Raw genomic sequence first — 26,836 nt, 5'->3', positions numbered from 1 at the left:
TTTTGTCCCAGTGATTCTTAGGCACACGGAAGTTTTAAAACTAATGCTGCTGTATGTTTACATAGTTATGTTTCTTTTTATTTTGCTCAAGCTTAACATAGGCAGCAGAAGACATTCCATAAGCTCTGATAGCGTAGGTGACTTAACAGTTCCCACTCTGAGACCAGTTTATTTTCTTCTTCAAGATACAGTTCGGAGCTGAGTCTATATCTATTCGCTTTTCTGAAGCCTAGTGAAAAAGAGCCAAGGACTGTGAAGGGAAAGGCTCACCTGGATTATCAAAAAATATTTGAACTTTGTTTTCTCTTCTGAGATTAAGCTGTCTCTATTAGTCAAGAGGGAAGTTCCTCATACTATTTGGCAATGTATTACTTCCTTAGGAATTCTGGAGGTTGGGAGTAATGATGGACAATGACGTAAACTGCTGCTTTCTGCTCCAAGCCAGCACAGAATTACACCACAGGGTTGTTGTTAGTTCGGCAACACCGCAACACAAGTGGACCATAAGGCTTGAGAAGTAGTTTAAGGTCCAAGAGCTGTAAGACTTCAGTGCCAGACTGAGAGGGAGGGGTGAAGTGTTAGCACTGATTGGGTTAAGAAGTCATTAGAAAGTGAACATACTATTTGATACCAACAGTTTTTACAAAACAAAATTTCCTAAATACAGTTATCATGTGAAATGTTCTAGCACAGATTTAATTCCACAAAAGAGGGGTTCCTTTTACATCAGCTTAATAGAAGTTTATTTTCACGATGCTATGGTAGTAAGCCCCTGAACTTTACAATCCCTCATGTTTCTCTCAAGAGATATTTTTAAAGCCTTAGTGTTGAATATCATCAAATCATGCTTAAAAATCCTGCAGGCTGGTTTTAAAATCTGAGTTAACTAAAATTATGACAATGATAAAATGCCAACCAATCAAGGTCCCAAACTAACAACATTCAAAATAAGAAAGAATTATTATTGGAATCCTGCTGTATTTTGACAATGGTAAAGGCTGACCAACTGTTGTCATTAATGTTAATGCCATAAAAAAATGTATTTATATTCTGAAAGCGTATTTGTCTTGCACATCTTGACACTGAGGTATAAAGCCATGTTTTGTCAACATTTTTTTATTAATCTAACAAGTAATTTCTTCCATAACAGCAACTGTGGTAAAAAACCCCAATAACATTAGCCAATCTGCTATAATGTTCTATAGTCTTCTACTTAATATAGTACATAAACATTTATAAACTACACAGCCACACCAATTTGTAAGCAACTAATAAATTCTGAAATGTCAGAAATATAATAAAACTAATTCTAAATAGTTTCTAACTTTCCCCTTTTCCTTGTTTATATTCATGCTTCCTACTAATTTTTCACTAGACTCTATTAAATCCTAGATTTAAATAGGGTCAAAGGTAAAACAGTATTGAGATGCGTGTCAAAAGAACACACTGAGTTTTATCAGTGTCTAAGCCACTTTAAAGCTATTCTCCAAAAGACAAGTTATTCACCCAAGACAAACATGAAAAAAGTTAGAATTTAATCTTAAGTTTTTCAGGGTTGACCTGTCACATACATGGGAACATCCAAAGGCTCGAGTTTGGAAGGTCTAAATGCCAAAACGTTAATTTGTCACTAGTGGAATGGCCATCCGCTGAAGAAGGGCCCTACACACACTCAGCACTGTGTTCAACGTACAGAAGACAGACACTTGGGCTGCTACAAATGAAGGTAACGAGGCTTTAAGCCTTTACTGTAAGGTAAAATATTACACCTGAATAATAACCTCTAAGTCACTTCCAGATTAATCTCTATTGACTCTTGCCACTGTATCTACTTAGGTTAACAGTTCTGCAGTTTTAATTAAAAGGAGAAGTCATTAAATCAATTTTCTGCAGTGAATTATCAGACTACCTTCCTGTTAGCTAGAAATTACAGTATGTTCCACCTTGAGGCTATAAAATCATGATGATTACCAGACATTAATTCAACAAATATTCAGTGATAAATGAAGTATATGGTTGTGCTAAGTGTTTGGTAGACCAAATGTTGAATTATCTCATAATTTTTCCTCAAATCCCTTTATTTCTAGCAACAAATCTAGACCTACCCCTTCTATTCCCATATGGAAGCTAAAATATGTTAAGACTGCTGATATATGACTATTTTTCTACATTATGATCCTATTTCTGCTAAATTACCTTTACAGTCCAACAGTTTTAAGTTTTTTGCTTAAAAAAACTATTTTTAGAACTCTGAAAAGATATTAAATTCACTGAATAAAAAACTTTTCGATTTTGTTCCTTAAATATAATAAAATTCTGATATATGATGTTAAACAAGTTAAATTATTAGACAAGTAATCTCTATTCACCTAAAATTAATGGTGTAAAGAGGTTTAACTGAACTTTCAAGGGAACTAAGTTTCAATTACCCTAAAACTGGTAAATGACTTATTATTTGTGTGTGAAACTAAAGTATGTTCCTTATGAAATTATCTGTAAGTCAAAAACAAAAATTGAGGAAGACAACTTTTAAATATAATGTTAATAGGTACGCTGGGTAATAAATTCAAACTTTTTATTTGAATTTATCTGCTTAGTTTTTTATTGAGTTAAGTATAAAGGCCCAGTTAATCAACTCATTAGATTGGTCAAGGCAAGACACTTGAACTACATAACAATATTTAAAAAGCAGTTGGTCTTTTAGTAATTCTCTGGTAATCACACACACACACACACACACACACACACACACACACACACACACGCACATACACACAAATTGGTAGAGTACTCTGGATATAGGATTTCCCCCCATAATCTCGTCTAATACACGGTTCACAATCTGCAGTATTTTGAAAACTGTGTAAACTGGACATGACCAAATTAAAGATGCCTGATAACCTCTTATAAAATATTGGGGAACTTCAGCTGTATTCCCAAAAGATCAATTTTAAACTATGAAAAAGGAAAATTCATATAAAATCACAACAGATTTAACAGACATCTTCAAAAAGAAAGTCAAATTGTAACTCAATTTTCTACTTTTCCAAATATGACTAAGGAAAAAAGGTACAAGTGGTAATGTCTACATTTTTTAAAAACTGTTAACTGAGTGGATTTGGGGAAGAAAAAAAAAGCTATACAGTATTATTGCACTCCACGAATGTGCAGAATTCCAAAATGTGCCAGCACTGAAAAACTGTCTTGCATTGAGGTTTTTCAAGAGGTACAACGAGCCTGCCAAGAAAGCATCTGGTCTGTACTAACAGCTTGCTGTCTTCAGTACAGGCCTTCATAATGTCAGTCACGCTGCTCTTGCAAAAAATCCCTTAATGTCTGAAAGAGAAAAAAGAATATTTTATTTCAAAATTCCCTCTTATAAAATCAACCCATTGATAAGAAAAGAACTGAGAACATCTCTGCTATGCAAAAGTTAACTGACATTCAACTGTGTTCACACACGTTTGCTTACAAATTTTCTATCTCGAGCATGTTAAAAGAATCTGCATACTCTTAGGAACTAGTTATTTGCAGGTAAAGAGAAGACATGTATATAAATATTCTAGCATAATATATCAACTCTATTAGGAGTTCCAGTCAAAAAAGTGATGTTACATAAAAGCCCAGTTATCAACCCTTGAAGATAAAATTAGTAGCACAACCTTACCTTGTTTTGGCAGGTCCAAACGCTCTTGATCACTTAATAAATTTTAATAAAGAAAACATCCATCTATTAAATCTTAAATTGGGAACTCAAGTGGTAATATATGGAATATCTGGTATCTTTTGTGATGAGAATGATATCTATAAATGGTTACTGTATTCTTAAACTACTTACAAAAGAGTTTTCAGTGCTGATAGGTGGGGCTATGATCGATGATGTGGGATTGAATCCATATGCACATTGAGCTTCATTTCATTGTCAAGAATTTGAACAAGCTGTTGCATGGATGGGAGGTGACCAGATTCCAGCTTAGACCACACAGGCACATCTATAATAAAAATAAACAGTACCACCTCTTAAAATTAAACATGAGTCTACAATTAAAGATGAGTTCCACAAATATTTACTGTCTATATATACAGCTGGGGGTACAGTAGTGAACCAGAGAATTACCCTTCTTGCTGGTATGGAGTTTACATTCCAGTAGGGGAGATACGAAAAGCACTACACAAATAGCTACAAATCACAATTGTGTGCTAAGAATTAAAACCAGAAGATGCTGAGGGACATAGGAGGCTAGAAAGGAGCTTTGTACTTATTAAGTGAGAGGTATCACTAAAATTGAAATATACTGTCATTAAAAGTGAGAGCTGAAATACAGAAGAAGAGGGGTACAAAGGAAGCTGGAGAGGCAAGCAGGGTCTTAGATCAGGGTCAGCAAACTATAAAGCACCAGACAGCAAGCATTTTCAGCTTGGGAAGACATACAGTCCATCACAGCTACTCAACTCTTAATTGTAGTCTGAAAGAAACAAAAGGCAATACATAAATGAGTAGGCACGGTTGTGTTCCAATAAAATTTTATTTACAAAAAAAGGCAGGTGGACATAGGGGTCCACGTGGCCATGGTTTGCCAATCCTGAGGCTACATCAAGCAGGGCCTTTTGGGTGTTATTAAATGTTCTGGTCTTTATCGTGAAGACAAAGTAAAGCCACTTAATAAACTTGAGGCAGTGAAGCAACGAGATGAAAATGATGTGCATTAAAAAAAAAAAAAATCACTCTACTGTTTGGAGCTGGTATCAGATTTTGTAAGAAGCCAGGTAATAAATATTTTAGGCTTTACGGCTCAAGGGAAAATCAAAAATATCTCATAGGTAATTACATAACCAGAGAAATAAATTTCCACAAATTTTTCATTGATGAAACTCAAAACTTTAGGTATAAACACTAAAATTTGAGTTTTATGTAATTTCCATGTGCCATAAAATAGTCTTGATTTTTTTGTAACCATTAAAAAATTTAAAAAAATACTGTTAACTCATAGGCTATATCTGACAACCTCTAGTTTAGAGAATGTATTAGAGGGTAACAAAATAATCGTGATAAAGATAATCAGAAGTAGAACTCTGAGAAATGTAGAAGGTAGAATTAAGAATCAGACTTGGTAATACATTAGATATGGAGACTAAGGGAGAAACTGAGGTTATCCTAGCTTTCTGACATGGGAAACTCTGGGTAGAATGATAATGGTGCCATTATAAATAAAGGAGCAATGCCAGGGAAGGAGCAAATTGGAGTACCCAAGAATTGCAGGAAGCAGAGATAATCAACAGTTTGGGAGGAGTTTAAGATTCCCGGGTATACCAATGTTTATAGCAGCAATGTCCACAATAGCCAAACTATGGACAGGGCCTAGATGTTCATCAACAGATGAATGGATAAAGAAGATGTGGTATATATTAAAAAAAAAAAAAAAAGGAAGATGTGGTGTGTGTATATATGTATGTGTGTGTGTGTGTGTGTGTGTGTGTGTGTGTGTACACACACACAATGTAATATTATGCAGTCAACAAAAAAATGAAATCTTGCCATTTGCAATGACATGGATGGAACTAGAGGGTATTATGCTAAGCAAAGTAAGTCAATCAGAGAAACACAATTATCATACGATCTCACTGATAGGAGGAATTTGAGAAACAAGACAGAGGACCATAAGGGAAGGGAGGGAAAAGTGAAACAAGATGAAACCAGAGAGGGAGACAAACCATAAGAGACTCTTAATCTTAGGAAACAAACTGGTTGCTGGAGGGGAGGTGGTGGGAGGGATGAGGTGGCTGGGTGATGGACATTGGGGAGGGTATGTGCTGAGTGCTGTGAATTGTGTAAGACTGATGAATCACAGATCTGTACCCCTGAAACAAATAATACATTATGTGTTTAAAAAAAAAAAAAAGATTCCCAGGTATAGCATCTAAAAGAGAGATCTAGAGCTCTCTAGAGTTATACATTCAGGGGTCATCATATGGACATAATTCTCAAGCTAAGGGAGTTGAGGACCATATAAAGTGATAGTTTTGCATATTATGAAAAACAGAAAAGCCCAATGGTCATTATAAATCATTTAAAATGTGTTACAGAATGCAAACTATTCAGAACCCACCATTCAAAGTTATCTCAAATGCACCTGTTGACATACACTGGTTCTCAATCATGTTGCTCAAGAAGAAAACCATCATACATGCATAGACCTAAAAGAAAATATAATTAAGTACAGCAGACAAAGTTATTTTAAAGGCAAAACATTACAACTGAAGACAGTAATCTTTTAAACACAGAGTCTCATTTTTATTTGGTAACGGCTGTTTTTAAATCTACTTTAAAAGTTTCTATCCAGGGGCAGGGATGCCTGGGTGGCTCAGTCAGTCAACCGTCCAACTCTTGGTTTCGGCTCAGGTCATGATCTCAGGGTTCTGGGTTGTGGTATCGAGCCTCATGTTGGGCTCTGCGCTCAGCGCAGAACCTGTCTGAGATTCTTTCCCCTCCCTCTTCCTCCCACTCTGCTCCTCCCCCTGCTCTTTCACTCTCTCTCTAAAATAAATAAATAAAATCTTAAAAAAGTTTCTATACAGATTATTATTGCTATTCTGTATATTAAGATAACATACATGGAATAAGGAAAATGAAACATTAATTCATAGCTTTATACACACTGAAGAATATATATTCATAATATACAGAAATTCTAGAGATTTCATAATAGCCTTAATAAGTTAAACAAAAGAATACCAGCATAAGAAGGGTTTATTTCACTATTTTTATAATATAAGGTATGAATTCACAAGAGACTAGTGATGCAATAATCAGCAACTCCATGTATTCAATACAACCTGTCCATGTTCCAAACAAATCGTTTTAAGTCAAATAAGAAAAAAGCAGATTAGAAAGCGCTAGCATATTAAATTATATTCATTCCCCTTTTGAAGGCAAATCTATACCCTTTCAAAAGAGGCTAAAAGTTCCTTGGTGGACAGAAGGTTTTAATTTAACAAAATCACCTGACTAAAAACAGGATGTAATGAGGATGTAAATTCACAGCAAGTTACTTCAAAAAAGTAAATAAAAATGCCCACAGCGAGTGAGAAAAAGCTCTCCTCCCATCCCACTTGAACTAGGTGGGCTTTGATTTCATAGAGGTTACCCTCGCATTTGGAAACAGTATGTCTATTTTCATGGGAACAATACACAAGGAAGTGTCAGGAAAGCTAGAGCTTTCAAGTACATTCCTCTTCCCCAGCCGATTAACAATGTTATATGTCTTCAGAAGTAAAATGCACTAAAGTTGGAATCAACAGAATTAATAAATATAACACAAAACATCATCAGTACTTAACTTTCAATTCTTAATCTTATGCATATCAATCTTACTAATACCAGGTAGAGACACAGTTCAATAAGAGGAAGCACCTGAGGATGTTTACATTAAGAAGCCTTGCCTGTTACTGGAAATAAATGGTTCCCTAAGAAAAAGAAGCGTAGATATGTAGGAGTCCACTAAAGGTAGTTTCAGCCTAGAACTAAAGAACAAGACCAGAGAGAGGACTCCAAAGCAGAATACTCCTTAGAAGGAAACCTAAGCAATCCCATCCAAGAGAGAAATATAATTAGTCCCATTCCTCACAGCCGAAAGATAAACCCTCTAGAAAAGATGATTTTAAGTAAAACAAATGAAAGAAATCTAAAAAGAATGTATGCCACAGCAAGACCCTACAAAGGAAAAAATAGCACAAGGTTCATATCTATCTATCTAACTCTCTATATATAAGGACAAATAAAAACACAAAATTTTAGTAAGAACAAATCCGTAATGGATTTATTCTTGGAAATGTCATTTTTAATGTGAATAAACCCATTAATACCCATAAAGTTAGTATAAAAGGCCTACATTATGTGTATATTATGTTTTGTTGGACATGATTTGACCGAATCTATATAATCAATATCAGGTATTAAATTATTTTGTGCCCAGTTTCTACTAAAGTCACACCTGCCTATCCTTCAAATAGTAAAAAGATAAAACCCATTTTTTAAAATATTTTATTTATTTATTTAATTGACAGAGAGAGAGAGAGAGAGGGAACACAAGCAGGGGGAGTGGGAGAGGGAGAAGCAGGCTTCCCACCAAGCAGGGAGCCCGATGTGGGGGCTTGATCCCAGGACCCTGGAACCATGACCTGAGCCGAAGGCAGTCACTTAACCAACTGAGCCATCCAGGTGCCCCAAAACCCAATCATTCTTAATACATAATTATAAAAACTAAGGCCAAGAAAAAAAATCACAAACAAAAAACTAAGGCCAAGAAAGGTTAAGCGCCATGCCCAAAGATTAAAAAGTGATTAAAGCTGAAATAATACAAGTGAACAGGTGAATCAGCAACAAGTACTTAAAAAAACCAAACAATCCTTTAAAATATTTTCATTTACAACCTAAAAACCTACAACTATCAAAACTATTAGGTTACATACCTTATTTTCTTGACCCCACTGCCAGATGCTAGGAGCTTGCATGCCAAAGAAAGCAAAAGGATCCTTGCCAACAATTATTAAGCCTATTAATACTAGTTTGAAGACTGACAGGAAAGATGCTATGTGTCTATCGAAAGAAAAAAAAAATTCATCAGAAGCCACAATTTCTCACCTAATTCAAAACTTCATAACTCAAGTATATGTGTATAGACAATTTCTAGACACCAAATCTAAAGGTTACTAATTACTAGTGAAAAAGATAGTGACTAAAGCTTATTGTGGAGTTTTAAAACAAAAATGTTTAGTATCAATCAAAAATCAACTTGTAAAAATATACAGTATTAGCCTTTAAAAATATTATTTTAACAGTACAGACTTTGTATAAAAATTTGGGAGTTCTTGATCTATTTTCACAGTAAAAATTATATAAGAAAACACATCCTTAGAAGGTTACCATCTCTGAAATAATCCTCTTTTCCTTCTTACAGAAAAATTCTTCCATATTTGGATCAAATAAACTTGCTATTTATAAAACAGTGTTCTCTGTTTATTGTAACCAACTAAAAAATTATAATAACCAAGAAAAGTTAATTGAACTAGTCCACAAAAGTTTACTCACAAAAGTGAAAAAATTCACTTTAAAAATTCCTTTTAAGTTACTGAAATTTACTTACCTATATATGGGTTGAGGGAGGTAATTTTCTCCTTCAATGCGGATGTCTGGGTACCGCTGGCTTATAACCCGCATGTACTCCTCAAACACCCGCCTATAACCTCAGGAAACACTGCAGAAAAATAAAAGTGCTTCTGTTAAGCGACTTAGAATATGCCTACACTTACTTTGCATTTAGACAAAGCCTAAAAATTGCCAAGATTAAAAAAGTGTTTCTCACAAACAGTGACAAAGTAGTAACAACTGATGCTCCCCACCATGTATATCCATCTATTAGAACATTAAACTTTATAGATTTGGGTTATTGTTGGGCAGCAGCAAATACCTATTCATATATGTCAGCATATTTTGAGTTCTCAAATCAAGTTGCTTTTTGTGGGGGTATCAATGAGAATAAATGCTGAAATGACAATTCTTATACATCTGAAATAGGCACTTTCAAAACTGGGCACAGAAAGCTTAAAAAATACCAAGGCATGAGACATGAAAACTTTGGTTCTTATTCCTACTCTGCCCGTAACTGGGCAAACATGCCTGCTCAATCACAATAAAAGGAACTTAAAGAACTCTTAAATCCCTTCTGACTCTAAAATTTGCTTCTACTTTGCAAAGGAAAACAAAGATTGGGAAGGTAATTTTCAGCAGTATGACAGCAGTCCATAACATTACTCCAGAAATTATGTCAACGGCATCAAATATCTCCATTAAAATTTCTGAACAACCAAACTGTGGATATATATTTCCCCAACAAGAAAGGGGGAAAAGGCCACCAGAGAGCATCTATAAGGGGAGGATACACTGAAAACTTTAAGACACTGATGAAAAAAATTGAAGACAAATAAATGAAAAGATATCTTGTGCTCATGGATCAGAATTTATATTGTAAAAATGTCCACACTACCAAAAGCAATTTACAGATTCAATGCAATCCCTATCAAAATTCCAATGGCATTTTTCACAGAAATAGAACAAACAATCCTACAATTTGTATGGAACCACAAAAAAACCAGAATAGCCAAAGCAATCTTGAGAAGGAAGAACAAAGCTGGAGGCACCATGCTTCCTTATGTCAAAGCTATATTACAATGCTACACCAATCAAAATTGTATAGTAGCAGCACAAAATAGACACATAGATCAATGGGACAGAATCAAGAGCCCAGTAATAAACCCACAGAAATATGGCCAATTAATTTACAACAAAGGAGCCAAGACTGCAGAAAGGATAGTCTCTTTAACAAATGGTGTTGGGAAACTGTCAGCAACGTGAAAAGAATGAAAATGGACCAACTATCTCCCATCAGACACAAAAATCAACTCAAAATGGATTAAAGACTTAAACATAAGACCTGAAACCATAAGCATCCTAGAAGAAAACACAGTGGGTAAACACATTGACATTAGTCTTGGCAACAATTTTGTGGATTTGACCATAAAAGCAAAGGTATCAAAAGCAAAATAAACAAGTGGGACTATACCAAACTAAAAAGCTTCTGCAGGGCAAAGGAAGCCATCAACAAAATGAACAGGCAACCTACAGAACGGGAGAAAATATCTGCAAATCAGATATCTGATAAAGGGAGTTAATATCCAAAATGTATAAGGAACTCATACAACTCAATAGCCAAAAGTCAATAATCGGACTAAAAATGGGCAAAAAGACCTGAACAGACACTTTTCCAACGATGACATAAAGATGGCCAACAAATACATGAAAAGGTGCTCCATATCACTAATCAATAGGGAAATGCAAATCAAAATCAGAGAGAGATATATCCCCATACCTGTTAGGATGCCTATCATCCAAAAGAGAAGAGATAATAAGTGTTGGCAAGGATGTAGACAAAAGAGAATACTTGTGCACTGTTGGTGGGAATGTAAATGGTACAGCCACTATGAAAACATTTCGGAAGTTCCACAAAAAATTAAACATAGAACTACCATATGATCTCGCAATCCCATTTCTAGATACACCTGAAGGAAATGAAATCACTCTAAGAGGTATCTGCACCCCCATGTTCATTTTAGCATTACTTAAAATAGTCAAGACATGGAAACAACTTAAATGTCCATCGACAGATGAATGGATAAAGAAAATGTGGTATAGGGCGCCCGGGTGGCTCAGCCGGTTAAGCGACTGCCTTCGGCTCAGGTCATGATCCTGGAGTCCCCGGATCGAGTCCCACATCGGGCTCCCTGCTCAGCAGGGAGTCTGCTTCTCCCTCTGACCTCTTCCCTCTGGTTCTATCTCTCATTCTCTCTCTCAAATAAATGAATAAAATCTTAAAAAAAAAAAAGAAAATGTGGTATAAATACACACAGGAATATTATTCAGCAAAAAAAAAAAATCCTACCATTTGCAACAATATGGATGAAACTTAAAGGCATTATGCTAAGTGAAATAAGTCAGACAGAGAAACACAAATTGTATAATTTCATTTTACATGGAATCTAAGAAAGCCAAGCTCAAAGACATGGAGAGCAGACTGGTGGTTGCCAGGGGCTGTGGAATAGGCAAAATGGGGAGATGGTGGAAGGATACAAACCTCCAGATGCAAAACAAATTTTAGGGATCTAATTTACAGCAAGGTGACTGTAGCTAACTATACTGTATTGTATACTTGAAAGTTGTTAAGAGAATAAATATTAAATGTTCTCACCCGATTAAAAAGGTAATTATATGAGGTGATGGATGTGTTAACTAACCTTACTGTGGTAATCATTTCACAATATACATGTAAATGAAATCATCACCTTAACTCTACATAATTTCTATTTGTCAATCATAATTCAATAATGTTGAGAGAAAAAAGGAGGTGGTACCACCAAATCAACAGAAGAGCTTACAAATTCAGGTAAGATTGTTAAACACTTAACCACATTAAGTTCTAAGTTAAGGAACATATAAAGCAAGGAAAGTACAGAGGAAGCAGAATCAGTAACTAAGGTGCCAACTTTGTCGATCACACTGTCATCAAGGAAAAACAAACCAACCACCAGCATCAGGTTTATATCTGGCAGGGTATAACAGTCCAAATATTAGTAGATCTCAATTTAAGAAAACTCAACTTGGGGTGGGGAGTAAGAGAGAGAGAGAGTCACCAGTTTTCTTTACAATTAATACCTCCTCTACATTTAGAATAAAAATTTCACAAGAGATTAAGTCCCTAAAAAGCATGAAATTTTTGCAAAAGGAGACAAATTTCTACAGCTAAATACTTAACTCACGAATCTCCACATACTTTGTTTAGTAAACATTCACCTTAGCTAATATTTTATTATTACCGCGTTAGTCACCAAATTATAGTATTTTGTCAATTGCTTTCTCTGTAAGAAAATTTTTAATGTTGCTTTTGTTTTGAGGATATTACAAAAAATACCTATATGCCTAACTACCTTGAAACCAAGAAATGGCAACTGATTTCAATGCCCTCAAGTTTGCACCAGTGTTTACAATGGAGTTAATTATCTAAAATGATATTCTCTAACTTTTAATGAAACATTGTGAGAGCTAGAGACAGTTAATTGAGTTGAAATTTGTTTTTTTTTATAGATGGAGAAAATATGAAGCCCAAAGAGATGAAGTGACTTTCCATGGTTATACATCCATATATACTATTTATTTATTCACTCACTCAAATACTTATTGAATGTCTACTACATGTCAAGCACTATATTAGACACTGGGCATGTAGTAATGAGTGACACAGATGTGGTCCCTGCCTTAGTAAGGGGCTGAGAGACCAGAACATGGACTTTGTGATTTGAGATCCTAGCCCTTTCCACTAGACCCCAATAAAACAGTTAGATGGTGCAAGGGCTGTTCTTCCCTTTGTCCAGGAAATAAGTTTCCTTTGGCCAAAATGCCACAAGCAAGTACCTATATAGTTGACTTTCTTGATGGCAGAGATCTCTGAAGTTTTTCCATTATGAAGACCTAGAGATTCTCCCTCTGGGAGAACTAAAAACCTGTGGGCCCCCATAAGTCCCTCATATTTGTTCTGGGAGTTCCAATCCTTTGCCAAGGGGAGCCCTAAGAGGCCCAGCTACAGAGGTGTATTTATGTGCAGGCAAACTTCTGGTCAGATTCCTCCTAGTCACCTACTTTTCTGGCCACTGTGCTCAGAAGCCTAGCTCTATCCTCTGTTCTCCCAGTCCCAAGTCTTCAGTATGGTCTCAGACCTTTGGATCAAACTCCAAATGGAATTAGTCCCTAATCTTGAAATCCATAAAGGACTTTAAAACTGTACCTTTTTTCAAATTTTCAGTTATAAAACATTAAGTCATGAGGATAGAATGTACAGTATAGTGACTATAGTTAGTAATAGTGTATGGCATATTTGCAAGTAGCTAGGAGAGTGGATCTTAAAAGTTCTTATCACAAGAAAAAAAAATTTGTGACTGTATGGTGATTGCTGTTAACTGGACTTACGGTAGTAATCATTTTGTACTACATACAAATATTGAAATCTTTATGTTATACAACTGAAACTAATATGTCAGTTATACCTCAACAAAAAAACAAAAACAAAACAAAAAAACTGTACCTATTTTATTTCTGAAAGATGAAGTTTACAAAACTGACACAACGTATTTTTAGACAAGTTTACTTACATATAAGTAAACTTTCCTCCTTATCATTGCCTCCAGAATTGTGAAGAAAACCTAAGGAACTTTTTTCCTAAATAACTGTTTTCGCAAAATCAATTTTCCTGTTTTGAAACAGCAATCTCTACTGCTTACAGATGTTTTCCAAAACAAAACATACCTGGGGTTTACTGAGGTGGACAAAATGCGAAATTCAAGGCACGCATGATGAGGAGCCAGTCATTTCCAGTTCTACTACCACACCCAGCTCTTCCAACTTACTTCATTCTTTCTGGGTCCATGAGTAAAACTATGACTTCCAGTATACCCCAACACATAAATATGGAAACATGCTAAAAATATGCTGCAGCAGCTGCCTCTTCCTCCTGTAGTAGTACCAAAGGTCCTTAAGAAGTAGATTTAAACTCTGAAATCTTAATGTTAAGTCCTAATCACTTTGCAAATCCCTAGTAATATAGAAATATCTTACTATATGGAGTCAACTTTTGCAATTGCTCACTTTAAAATATTTTTCACAGTACTTTTCTAAAAGAAAAAACCTGGATATAAATTAGATGATCTATGTGAAAGGAAATTTAAGAAATAAAGAAAATGCCTTGTCTGTACTATTTCAAATAGATTCTGTGCTTTTTTGAGTCCATCATGTATTCAGTGTCCTGATTCACGATGCCAACCACTCTCCCTTTCCCCTTTCTATATTATGTCTGCCCCTAATTGTAGTCAAATACTTATATCAAACTTGAGCCCATCACAAACCCCAATCTCTCAGATCTTCTTACTAAAACAAAACAGTACATGAAACAAATTGAGAAAGACACAAAGAAATGGAAAAACGTTCCATGCTCATGAATTGGAAGAATAAATGTTGTGAAAATGTCTATGCTACCTAGAGCAATCTACACATTTAATGCAATCCCTATCAAAATACCATCAACTTTTTTCAAAGAAATGGAACAAATAATCCTAAAATTGATATGGAACCAGAAAAGACCCCGAATCGCCAGGGGAATGTTGAAAAAGAAAATCAAAGCTGGTGGCATCACAATTCCAGACTTCAAGCTCTATTACAAAGCTGTAATCATCAAGACAGTATGGTACTGGCACAAAAACAGACACATAGATCAATGGAACAGAACAGAGAGCCCAAAAATGGACTCTCAACTCTACAGTCAACTAATCTTCAACAAAGCAGGAAAGAATATCCAATGGAAAAAAGACAGTCTCTTCTACAAATGCTGTTGGGAAAATTGGACAGCTACATGCAGAAGAATGAAACTAGACCATGTCCTTACACCATCCACAAAAACAGACTCAAAATGGATGAAAGACCTAAATGTGAGACAGGGATCCATCAAAATCCTTCAGAACACAGGCAGCAACCTCTTTGACCTCAGCTGCAGCAACTTCTTGCTAGACACATCTCCAGAGGCAAGGGAAGCAAGGGCAAAAATGAACTATTGGGACTTCATCAAGGTAAAAAACTTCTGCACAGCAAAGAAAACAGTCAACAAAACCAAAAGACAACCGACAGAATGGGAGAAGATATTTGCAAATGACATATCAGATAAAGGGCTAGTATCCAAAATCTATAAAGAACTTATTAAACTCAACACCCAAAAAACAAATAATCCAATCAAGAAATAGGCAGAAGACATGAACAGACATTTCTGCAAAGACATCCAAATGGCCAACAGACACATGAAAAAGTGCTCAACATCACATGGCATCAGGGAAATACAAATCAAAACCACAATGAGATACCACCTCACACCAGTCAGAATGGCTAAAACTAACAAGTCAGGAAAGGACAGATGTTGGCAAGGATGAAGAGAAAGGGGAACCCTCCTACACTGTTGGTGGGAATGCAAGCTGGTGCAGCCACTCTGGAAAACAGTATGGAGGTTCCTCAAAAAGTTGAAAATAGAGTTACCCTATGACCCAGCAATTGCACTACTGGTTATTTACCCCAAAGATACAAATGTAGTAATCCGAAGGGGCACCTGAACCCCAATATTTATACAGCAATGTCCACAACAGCCAAACTATGGAAAGAGCCCAGATGTCCACCAACAGATGAATGGATAAAGAAGATGTGGTATTATATACACAATGGAACATTACACAGCCATCAAAAAATTGAAATCTTGACATTTGCAACTATGTGGACAAACTAGAAAGTATTATGCTAAGCGAAATAAGTCAGTCAGAGAAAGACAATTAATTATCATATGACCTCACTGATATGTGGAATTTAAGAAACAAGGCAGAGGATCACAGGGGAAGAGAGGAAAAAATGAAACAAGATGAAACCTGAGAGGGAGACAAACCGTAAGAGACTCTTAATTTTAGGAAACAAACTGAAGGTTGCTGGAGCAGAGGGGGGCCGGGGGATGGGGTGGCTGGGTGATGGGCACTGGGGAGGGTACGTGCCATGGTGAGCGCTGTGTGTTGTGTAAGACTGATGAATCACAGACCTGTACCCCTGAAACAAATAATACATTATATGTTAATAATAATTAAAAAAAAGAGAAAGAAAACAGGGCAAAAATCTCAGGTATTTATGAAGGCCTGAGTTCCCTCTCTAAAAGGGAAGAAATGGGATTTTAAAACGTGGCTATCTCCACAAAGGTGAATGTTTAACATGTTTAATTTTTCAAAGGACTGAGAAGATAACTGAGTCTTCAGAGAAACAGAAAGATAAAGTACCTTTTACTGAGAAAAAAGTACAGATGTGAACCAGGGAACAGTGAATGACGTCTTCTCCGACTTCCCAGTTTTCTATTTTAGCTCGTCTTAAGGCCCGGCTGCATCCCTGCCTTTGGGTTCTAAGACTATTCTCTCAACAATTTTAAAATGCATTTCCCAATGTATTGTTCAAACCAGTTCAAAAAGGTTTCTGCTACTTGCATCCCAAGAATTTCAACTAATATTTCTCCCACACTGTACCAAGAAAATCAGGAAGGTATTTGGTAAATACTGTGCTTTCTAATTGTCTACAGCATTGCTCAGTTCAACAGCTCACTGATCACTGAAAGCTGTGTTTTTAGATATAATCTTTACTTTTCCTTGTTCTGTTTAGTAGATGAAGTACAATAATAAACATTTGTCTGGTGCATCACCTGCTCTAAGTGCTTTAAGGAATGAAATCTGCAAGACGTTCTCTAAGTCACACAAGAAACAAGGTATTCAGGGAGTGAAAAATAGACTAAATTGATAAATGTTTTTAAAAATTGCAAACAGGAGTGCTCACACACTTTGAAGATCGAAATGTGGCCCAGAATTTGCTCAGCTTTTTAAGAAGTTGCAAGAGGAGCACTAAAAAGGTATCAGCTTGTCAGATTAAGGAACAGTATTATACGAAATCAAGTGACTTCCATTCTAGCAACCTCAAATCTTGAAACACTACAGTGGCCACCGCAGTAAAAACACATACACGAAATATGCCTAAAGTGGCTTCTAAGATTCCTGGCTTCTTTACTAAGTGTATTCCAAAGATGTGACAAACCTAAAATTTGATTAGTAATCTGTTTTTATTCTCTTCATACTTTTGTCTTCTTCTGGAGGCCACTAGCTTCTAGTTTCTCTATACCTTTGGCATAACATTTCAGGAATTCTTTCACTAAAGACTATTCCACCACGAATTTATAAATTACTTAGTTCCTTCAACTCTTCCTGTGGAAGGAATTTTATCTGTTTACTCTGGAAAACACTTATTAACAGATTTATAAGGTATACAGTCGCTCAATAAATGGTGACAACTCCATTTTGTAGAATTCTTTGTTTCATCTTAAAATACTTCATATACGACGCCAAGCTTTTCCTTTCAATACATTTTTTAATGACATGCCACAGAACTCACCCTCAGTGCATTTTTATAAGTTGTTAAAGAGTCTGATAAAAAAATATATTGTGTTCCATGCTAAATCAATGGCCAAACTGAAGAAGTCTCTGGGTTGCTTTATTGCTTTCCTATTTGACCTGTATATTTATTTACCTGTTGGTTGTAGACTGATTTCACATGACATTAGAATAAACTCAATAAAGAAGCCAGGAATTGTAGAGAGAAAACCACCAACAGGTTAATGCAGTTATAATAGTAAGTAAGGGTATGTCTGATATCACAGCAGCAGAAAGAAGACTGGCAGTAGCACAGTGAATTCTGGAAGCTTAGCCCCACCAGTAGAGGCACAGAGGCCAGGCCAAGAGTGTTACTGATAAGAGTTATGTTCAAAATGGAAGTTTTACATGTATTACATTCTATGCCTAACAGCTACCAAACTGGAACAGAAGCCAACCAGGTAAAAACCTACCAGAAATGAACAGTATTAAGTGATATCTATCTATACTCCAGTTAGGAATATAAAGGGGGGGGGAGGGAGGGCAGTTAGGTTATTTCAGGACAAACCACAGTGGACTACAACAGGTTGTACTCACTTATTCAAAAATATTGACTGATGACAGTCAAAAGAGATAGAATCTAGAACAAGAGGAAGCCAAACAGACAAAAATCTATGCCTTTTTGGTGCTGGCAATATTCTAATGAAGAAGAGAGAGTAGTAAACTGGTAATAATCTACTGAAGAGGATACAGTTCATCAACTGATAATATCTGAAGCTGTTTCTCTTGTTTTGAGAAAAAGGGAGGAGAAACAGAAAACAAAAACAAAAATAAAAACACCTGAGGGACTATGGAAAAATGTCGTAAAACGAAAATGCAGAAACAGCAAATAGAAGTCAAAATAAGAGCCTACATCCAAAAATATTCTACAAGCAGAAGGATAATAAGAGGTAAGGAAGCACTACAAGAATCTTAAAACCAAAAAGCAGAATCAAAAAATATTTTGAGGCAAAAAAATATATATATATATTTTGAGGCCCTAAAAAAATTGATGGTTAGAAAATGGAATAAGTGATAGAAGATAAATAATAAAAATTGCAGAAGATCTGAATACTATCATTAGCAGATTTCATAGATCCATCAGGTTTTATTTTAATAAGGGAAACCCCTGATAGCCCAAAGAACATTTACAACAATTGACCATGTTACATCACAAAGAAAGCCCAGTAAGTAAAAATAGCCAATGTCGCATTCTGATTACAGTGCAATAAACTAGTAGTCTTTAAAAACCCAACCTACTTCTCTAAGATCTTCCAGTTGGAGTATTAACTAATTGAACAATATCAAAATTTTAAATGTAATACCCTTTGACATAATCATAATATTGTGCTTCTGTGGATTTAGTTTACAGAAATTATTGGACAAATATACAACATATTTGAGGATATTCACCTTCAAAGTAATTTTGTGAAAAATCAGGATCAACCTAAGAGTTAACCAATAAGGCACTGGTTAGATAAATTAAGGAACACTCATCTTATGTAATTCTATGCCTGCTGATGCATATCTGTAATTACTGACACTGAACAGTAAGTGATGGAGGGGAAGGAGAATTTAAAAAAAAAAAGCATACAACTATGAACATGATCACTTCTGTAAAATTACATAATACAGTATGTGTGGTAGAGTTGTCTTGAAGGATGTTCTTCAAAATATTAATAGAGGGATACAAGGATTTTTTACTTTCTTGTGTATACTTCTGAGGGGAGAGCAAAATATGTGACCCCAAAATATGCCACTTTGGCAGGTGGCTTATTTTGAGCTGAAGGCAATTTAGACCAAACGGACTCCAAACAAAAACAAAAACAAAAAAACTCACTGCTCCCTTAACTACTTAAAAGAATTTAGACAGGCCCAAATAGAAAGCTATTATCAGGGGTAACTTTTTATCTGCAAGACTTGTGTGGCAGGGCAAACATCTATTTAACCAAACATCTGCTCTTCTTATTGTCCTGTGAATTACCCTCCTCCCCTTTGAAGCCCCAGGCCCCTATCCTATTCTTTAGCTCAGGATATTACATTAGCCTCAATTGCCCAACTTGTTCTTGCCTCTCATATTTTTTATAGGGCTCTCATAAGTATGTAATTAAATGTTTTTCTCCTGTTCATCTGTCTTGTGTCATTTTGATTAACAGACCAGGCTAAAGAACCTAGAAGGGTAGCAAAAAAATGTTTCCTCCCCTACACTTTTTTATTATTTTTACAAGAAACCTGTATTATTTTTATAGCCAGAAAACTAATTTAATTTTTTTAAAAGATGAAAGTCTCAGGGTAAAGTTTTCGAAAGTTTATTTACCAAAGTTCTCATCACAACATTAAAGACAATAAAAATAACACATTACAATAAAACTTGATAAATGACAGCATTTATGCTGTGCTAGTTTTTTAATCGATTATCTACCTCCAGCTTTATTTCCTGTCCCCTCTCCCTTCTCTGTGCTGAGTCAGGCTTCATTTACATATGATCTTCCCTTATTTACAAAGTTCTTTCTCTACATCTCCTGGTGCTTTCCCCATACCCTTCAAGATTTAATTTCCTCCTCTCAAAGCCTTCCAACCCTCCCTGAATAACCTTTCTTTCCACTAGGTTTTTAAAGCCCTCCATTATGACCTCTTTTAGAACACTCTGAACAGAATGCTTTACTATAATATTGTTTAACATGTTTGTTTCTCCCACCAGACAATCGGTTTTCAAACATTACTATAAAAAACTAGTATCTATCTTCCCAAATACTGGACAAAAGGGGAAAACAAATAACATGTAAAAAAGGGCATAAAAAACAAGGACTTGATTTCATCAGCAGTTCTTGCTAAAACCCACATGGCAAGATTTCTTCCTCACCAATCCTAAGCTGCATCCCAAACAAGAAAGATATGTAAAAACATGACTTGATTTCCTTTTTTGGAAAGCAGAAAAGGTGACAGAAATGAAACACATATGCATGCTTTCATTTTTTGCCTTGAAGCTTCCTAACAGTATAAAACAGTAACAGAATATTAGAGGTAATTGGAATGCAACCAACATCATCATGTTACAGATGAACAAGTTGAGAGCTAAAGAGATTCAATAATTTCCAGAAAGTCATTCAGAAGAGGCAGATCAAATAAGATGGTGGGCCCCAGGTGGGCCTCTGAACTGTTAGTCCAGCAAATGCAGTTTTTCCAGTAACTATACTATTCAAAATTTATGAGGTTATCTTGGGATTTCCAAATGATACATTCAATTTGATTTCCACCACTTACCTTAATGGCAAATGGTAAAGAAAGAATGTTTCAATTTTTCTGTAAGAGGAGATAAAACCTTTAAAACCATTCATATGGGCGCCTGGGTGGCTCAGATGGTTAAGCCTCTGCCTTCGGCTCAGGTCATGATCCCAGGGTCCTGGGATTGAGTCCCACATCGGGCTCCTTGCTCCAGCGGGGAGTCTGCTTCTCCCTCTCCCTCTGCCTCTCCCCCTGCTTGTTCTCTCTCTGTCTCTCTCGGAAATGAATAAATAAAAAAAAAATCTTTAAAACCATTCATATTTTACCTACCTCTAAAAGTTTTGGACTAAAGTACTTTGTTCATTATTAAATACAAACCACTATTATGTGTACATTATTCAGTTAGATACTGCAGTTTTTTGTTTAAATAGTAAAAAACAAAACAAAATGGTGACTAAGTTCTACATAATTACAGAAAACTTTAAAAATCTAACATAGTGGTTGGTGTAGCAGCCAGCATTTTATTTGTTCTCTAGTTAACACTCCATTAGTACTCTTCTACCTAGATCAACTTACTACTCCTTTATTTCAATGATTCTAAGAAGTACATTTCTCCTATTTAGCATCATTTTGAAAATTTATCTTATAATCATTTCTGTGTCACAGTTTAAACGGCAGTATTTTTCTCCCTCTGAGGTATATAAAATAATGGTGTATCTTATAATCCATCATATCTTAGGTTTGGTGAAATACAGTCTGGTATTTAAGTTTTTAGTTTTAGGGACGCCTGGGTGGCTTAGCGGGTCAGGTGTGTCTGCCTTTGGCTCAGGTCATGATCCCAGGGTCCTGGGATCGAGTCAGCATCAGACTCCTTGCTCAGCAGAGAGCCTGCTTCTCCCTCTGCCTAACACTCCCCCTGCTTTGCTCTCTTTCTTTCCCTGACAAATAAACAAAAACTTTAAATTAAATAAGTAAGTTTTTAGTTTTAGTTATTATGGCTATTTTGGGGAGATGAAAATTTCTTTGTAGGATATTCCCCTGTTATCGTTTTAAAAACTCAGGATTCCTCCCACTCCTTCCCACCAAAAAGGAAAAAAAAAATCCACAGGGGCGCCTGAGTGGCTCAGTCGGTTAAGCATCTGCCTTCGGGTCAGGTCATAATCCCAGAGTCCTGGGATAGAGTCCCACATTGGGCTCTCTGCTCAGAGAGGAGCCTCCTTCTCCCTCTCCCTGCCGCTCTGCCTACTTGTGCTGTCCCTATCAAATAAATAAATAAAATCTTTAAAAAAAAATCCAACCCTCTACTAAAAAAAAGAAAGAAAGAAAGAAAAATCCATAAAATTGGTCTCCTTATCATTCTAGTGAATGGCATAGCACCACTCCAGAACTCAGGAGCCATCTTTGACACCTCTCACTCCATACCTCCTCTCCTTCCCCACAAAGATGTAACCCATCACCAAAACCACAAAATTCATCTCCCAAAAATCTGTTAAATCTGTCCCTTTACATTCTACTTCTACCACCACTGTATTCCAAGCTCCATCATCTTTCACCTGGGCAGCTCCCAACAGTCCCCCTAAATGGTTTCCCCCTATCTATTCTTTGTCCCTTCTAATGTCTTTTCCACAGTGAGGCTAACTGATCTTTCCTTATAGTCTGCCAGACCTTCCAGGATCTGCGCCACCTTCTCTTTGGTCTTTGAGGTCAGTAGCCCTGGCCTTCTTAAGCAATTATGTTCTCTTTACTACAAGGCCACTGACGATGTTATTCCCATAGCTTGAAAGCTCTCTAGCAATTAAATCTCATCCTTTAAATTTCAGTTCAAAGTTGATTTCCTCATGGAAACCCTCCCTAATCCCCTGACTAGGTCTCTCTCATACCATGTAACCTTTCCTTTTTAGCACTTAACACAACTGTAATTTTATATGTTGTCCATGGATTAATGCCTGCCTTCCACTCTTGCCTATGATGTCTATGAGAAAATTGAATTCAATTCCAAGCACCAAAGTGCCTGCAAAGAGTAGGGCTCAGATATTTGAATATGCAAATATAAGTCTACAGTAACTAACATGATCTTTAGGACTCACAATTTCTCAGATTTCTTCAATTCAGCCTTTTACTAATCTCAGTAAGTATCAACATCCAAATAAGCCTTAGGTCTTTATTTTCTTGCCTCCATTATCATGAAAGCAATGGCTGAGTTTGTATAAATTTAAATAAGAATCTGTTCTTGGAGCAGTTGTTTCATTTACCTCTTAAAAATACTTTTAGAAGTTGGTTGCCCTAAAATTATAGAAGTGGATTCTTAAATTAACAAAAATTGGAAAATTCTGTATTCTGATTATGTTTTGAAATCTTAACTTTAATCTACTATTCTTAGTGAATCAATTGTTAAATATCCAAATAAGGATTAACTGTAAAGAGCTGTAGCCAGTAAGCTCCTTATTTTTATTTTTAATTATTTTATTATTTTTTATTTTTGCCAGTAAGCTCTTTAAACTACAACAACTGATTAAATGCTGTAGGTCTGACTACATGTTAAATCTCATATATGGGGAAAATAAAACATGAATACAAACATCATGCCAAACAGTATCTGTCAGTATACATTTACACATAAAATGCATTTATTCATAAAAATCACAAGGAAGGAAAATGTTATAAGGAAACTTTATTTTAAGCTCTGATTAGAAAACTTCCTTTTTTTTTATGTTCAATGTTTAGACATCCAAATAAGCAGAATAAGTTTTTCCCCCAAATATGAAATCAGTGTCATCAAATTCATCTAATTCTATTGCTCCATCAATTGACATAAACCAAAGACTTAGGGAGGCGCCTGGGTGGCTCAGTCGGTTAACTGCCTGCCTTGGGCTCAGGCCCTGATCTCAGGGTCCTGGGATCGAGCCCCGCATCGGGCTCCCTGCTTGGCCAGGAGCCTGATTCTCCCTCTCCCTCTGCCACTCCCCCTGCTTGTGACCTCTCTCTCTGTGTCAAAGAAATAAATAAAATCTTAAAAAAAAAAACAAAAACAAAGACTTAGGTGTATAATGCGGTATTGTGCACCTCTGGAAGCTTCATGGGGAACCATATCTATATTGTTCACCATGGTATCTTTAGTCCCTGGCACAAGCAGGTACTGGATGAATATTTATTGAAAAGATACATCAATATAGAAAAGGAAGTTTGTTTTAAGTTGTTTTGCACTCTCTCTCCCTTTAATTCCATCTGTGTGTTGTGCTCCTGTCTTGTTCTATTAGCAATTATAAAAGTGGTACAATTAATAGATGATATATTAGGCTACAGTTAAAGAAAGAGCACTCATAAAATAATAAAGGACAAAAGTGATTGAAAAGAAGGTAAAAATAGTTCTCTCCTTTGTTCACAGTGGTAATTAATGAAAACCTGCATTTTATAGCACTCAGATTTCAAGTAGAATTAAAAGCATTTTCGCTATTTATCCTCAATTGTTTTAGCTTCCTCTTCTTTCCCAAACTCGCAAATGAATGTCCAAGAGATTCTACCAAAACCAGAAACCCGGTATCCAATTTACTATGTACAGATTAATCTCTGGGGGAAAAAGTAACAAACAAGCTAAATTTACTTGTATATGGAGGGCATACTAATAAAATTATTTCCCATCTACAATTAAAAAACAAAACAAAACTGAGTAACTTTTGTATGTACTACGCTCCAGGTACTACAAAAGAAAACTCTCATTAGACTTTTGGGACAAGTTTGTACTTAAGGGGGGGAAAAAAAAGAAGAAAAGGAAAAATGAAAGAGAAACTATGTATCAGAAACTCAACTGAAGTTCTTAAGACTTTTTAAAAAGTTTAACTGATTGAAGAACTAAATGCCCTTCCCTGTATCTGTTATGAACAACCTCAGTGGAAGGTACACTTTTTAAATTATTGTGACAAGTATTCCAATAGAAGCAATTGTAAAAGAAGAGTATTTTGGAAAAGTACAAGTGAAACCAAGAGGCGCAAAAGTAGGAAACAAAAATTACATAACTTGGAAAATGCAGTCTTTTTTTTTAACTACTTACATCCAAAGTATCACAATCCTTACCAATAACTATAGGTTGAAAAAAATGACAGCCACTTTCTAATTAAAAAAGAAATTATGGAAAAAATAGAAATGGTCAAGTCATAACTCCCATTTATAGTATTATATGAAAATGATATTTGCTGGCCACATAGTAAACAGTACAGGGAGTTGTTCTGTTGTTTTTTTTTTTTTAATCAGGAGGAAAGTGCAAAGTTTTTATAGTTTTCACTCCAAAAATAAAGCCTCACCATCTCACTTCCTGACTCTAAGGGTAACTTAAATTGATTTTTTAAATTTTAAATATTTGCTTACTCTTTAAAGGATAAGCAAAAAAATAGCTGGGCACATAGGAAATCTAACCTTTAGAACACTTAACACATCAAGTTTTAAAAAGCCGATTTTAACTGCATTACGGCCAACATTGATACTCCAAAGTATCAGGACTCTGAAAAATTTACTAACCTGACCATCCGATCTTGAAAAAACGTCATCTCTTGCAATACAGGATTCTAACTTCTACAATTTTGCAATTTTAGTTTGCCTTACAAATCTTCCCCCAACCCCACCTACCTTATTACATGCATCACTGCTCAGGTTCTAATACTTAACCAGGTAACGACAAAATCACTTACAGAATAACGTCGAAAACTGCTGGGGTTTTTTCTGGTTTAGGGTTTTTTCTTTTTTTGTTTCTCTGAATGCACAAGAGATTCGAAAGGTAGAAAGAAAGACATGCCAGTACAGGCAACTTCTGGGAGGCGGGTGTAATGGGGGTTGGGGGAAAAGATAAAAGAATTGTCTGGGAGTGAACCACTGTCAGAAGAGCAACGTGCTCCTTTGTAAAGACATTTTGGAAATTGCAAACTGAGGATCAGCCTCCCTGGACCTCTCCTCGCCCTCCAGCTGTCAGAATCCCCACTCCCTCACTCAACAGTCACCCCGGCAGGTCCTGGAGAAAAGACTCGCGGGTCTCCTCCAACGACCCGAATTAACCTTCGCCCAGGGGGGCAGCGAGGGCGCCCGGCATAACCCTGGGAAAGGAGACAGGAAAGGGGCACTGGGTGGCAAACGCTCCAGCTTCTCCGCCGACGCTGCGCCAACTCATGCCCACCTCCGCAGGCAGCCGGGGTGGCCATGGCGTAACGCCGCCGACCGGTCCTCCGTACTGACAAGTGTCCCCACGTCTTCGCCTTTCAGTATTTAACCTTCTCGTGCCCTCCTTCCCCACTCCCACCATTCGAGGAGGCAAAAAAAAGAACTGAGCCAAGTGAACGGTTCTGCTTGGAGGAAAGAAGGGAGGCCTGGCAGCCCCGGGAAGGACCCCAGAGAAGGCAAGCTGCGGAGGGCTGCTGGCGCCGTTCTTCCGGGCCAGGGGAGGTTCAGCTCGCTAGGCCGCGGAGCCGGGGCCTCACGTAGCGACAGACGCCTCACAGAGGCGCGGCGGCGCTGCCGGGGCCCGGCACACATACTCACCAAATCTGGAACTTGAGCAGCGGCCCCGTGGCGTACTGCATCTTTAATCTTTTGCTAGGCACGCCGCCCAGGTTGGCCGAGGCATCGCTCCGGATCACCGCCGACGCCGCCACCAGGAGAACTAGCAGAAACCTCATCTTAATCAAGCCAGCCACTTTCGGCCGCCCTCAAACGGAGACTGCAGCCAGCCCAAGGCCGAGCGGGAGCCGCGAGCAGCTCCCCACCGCGCAGGCGCGCTCCGCCAAGGTCGGGCAGGGAAGCAAAAATGCGCCTGCGCGGGCCGGCGCCAACGCACGCTCTGGGAGGCAAAGCTGACCTGTTTCGCTGTCCTGACCCACCATCTTGGATGTGTGCGGAGGCTGGGATGGAGTGAGTTAAGCAGGGAGGCAACGAAGTAGCTGGTGGGATGTCAGAAGATCCTTAATCATAGCACATGTGGGTTCATATAAAATTTTACTTAAAT

At 36.8% G+C, this 26,836-nt stretch overlaps 1 protein-coding gene across 1 annotated transcript; it reads right to left on the bottom strand.

Moving 5' to 3' along the window:
• Positions 1-2,560: 2,560 nt before the first annotated feature.
• Positions 2,561-26,619, bottom strand: SELENOT (selenoprotein T). The gene is made up of 6 exons (XM_027585513.2): positions 26,374-26,619; positions 9,144-9,254; positions 8,470-8,596; positions 6,108-6,195; positions 3,839-3,992; positions 2,561-3,336 (listed from the first exon to the last, which is right to left on the bottom strand). Exons 1-5 carry the CDS (start codon positions 26,508-26,510, stop codon positions 3,868-3,870), a joined length of 588 nt encoding a protein of 195 aa, XP_027441314.1. The 5' UTR covers positions 26,511-26,619; the 3' UTR covers positions 2,561-3,336; positions 3,839-3,867.
• Between the last annotated feature and the right edge of the window lie 217 nt (positions 26,620-26,836).

Source organism: Zalophus californianus, chromosome 1 (assembly GCF_009762305.2).
Source record: "Zalophus californianus isolate mZalCal1 chromosome 1, mZalCal1.pri.v2, whole genome shotgun sequence".
Taxonomy (NCBI): domain Eukaryota; kingdom Metazoa; phylum Chordata; class Mammalia; order Carnivora; family Otariidae; genus Zalophus; species Zalophus californianus.
This window is presented reverse-complemented; position numbering and strand designations above follow the sequence as displayed.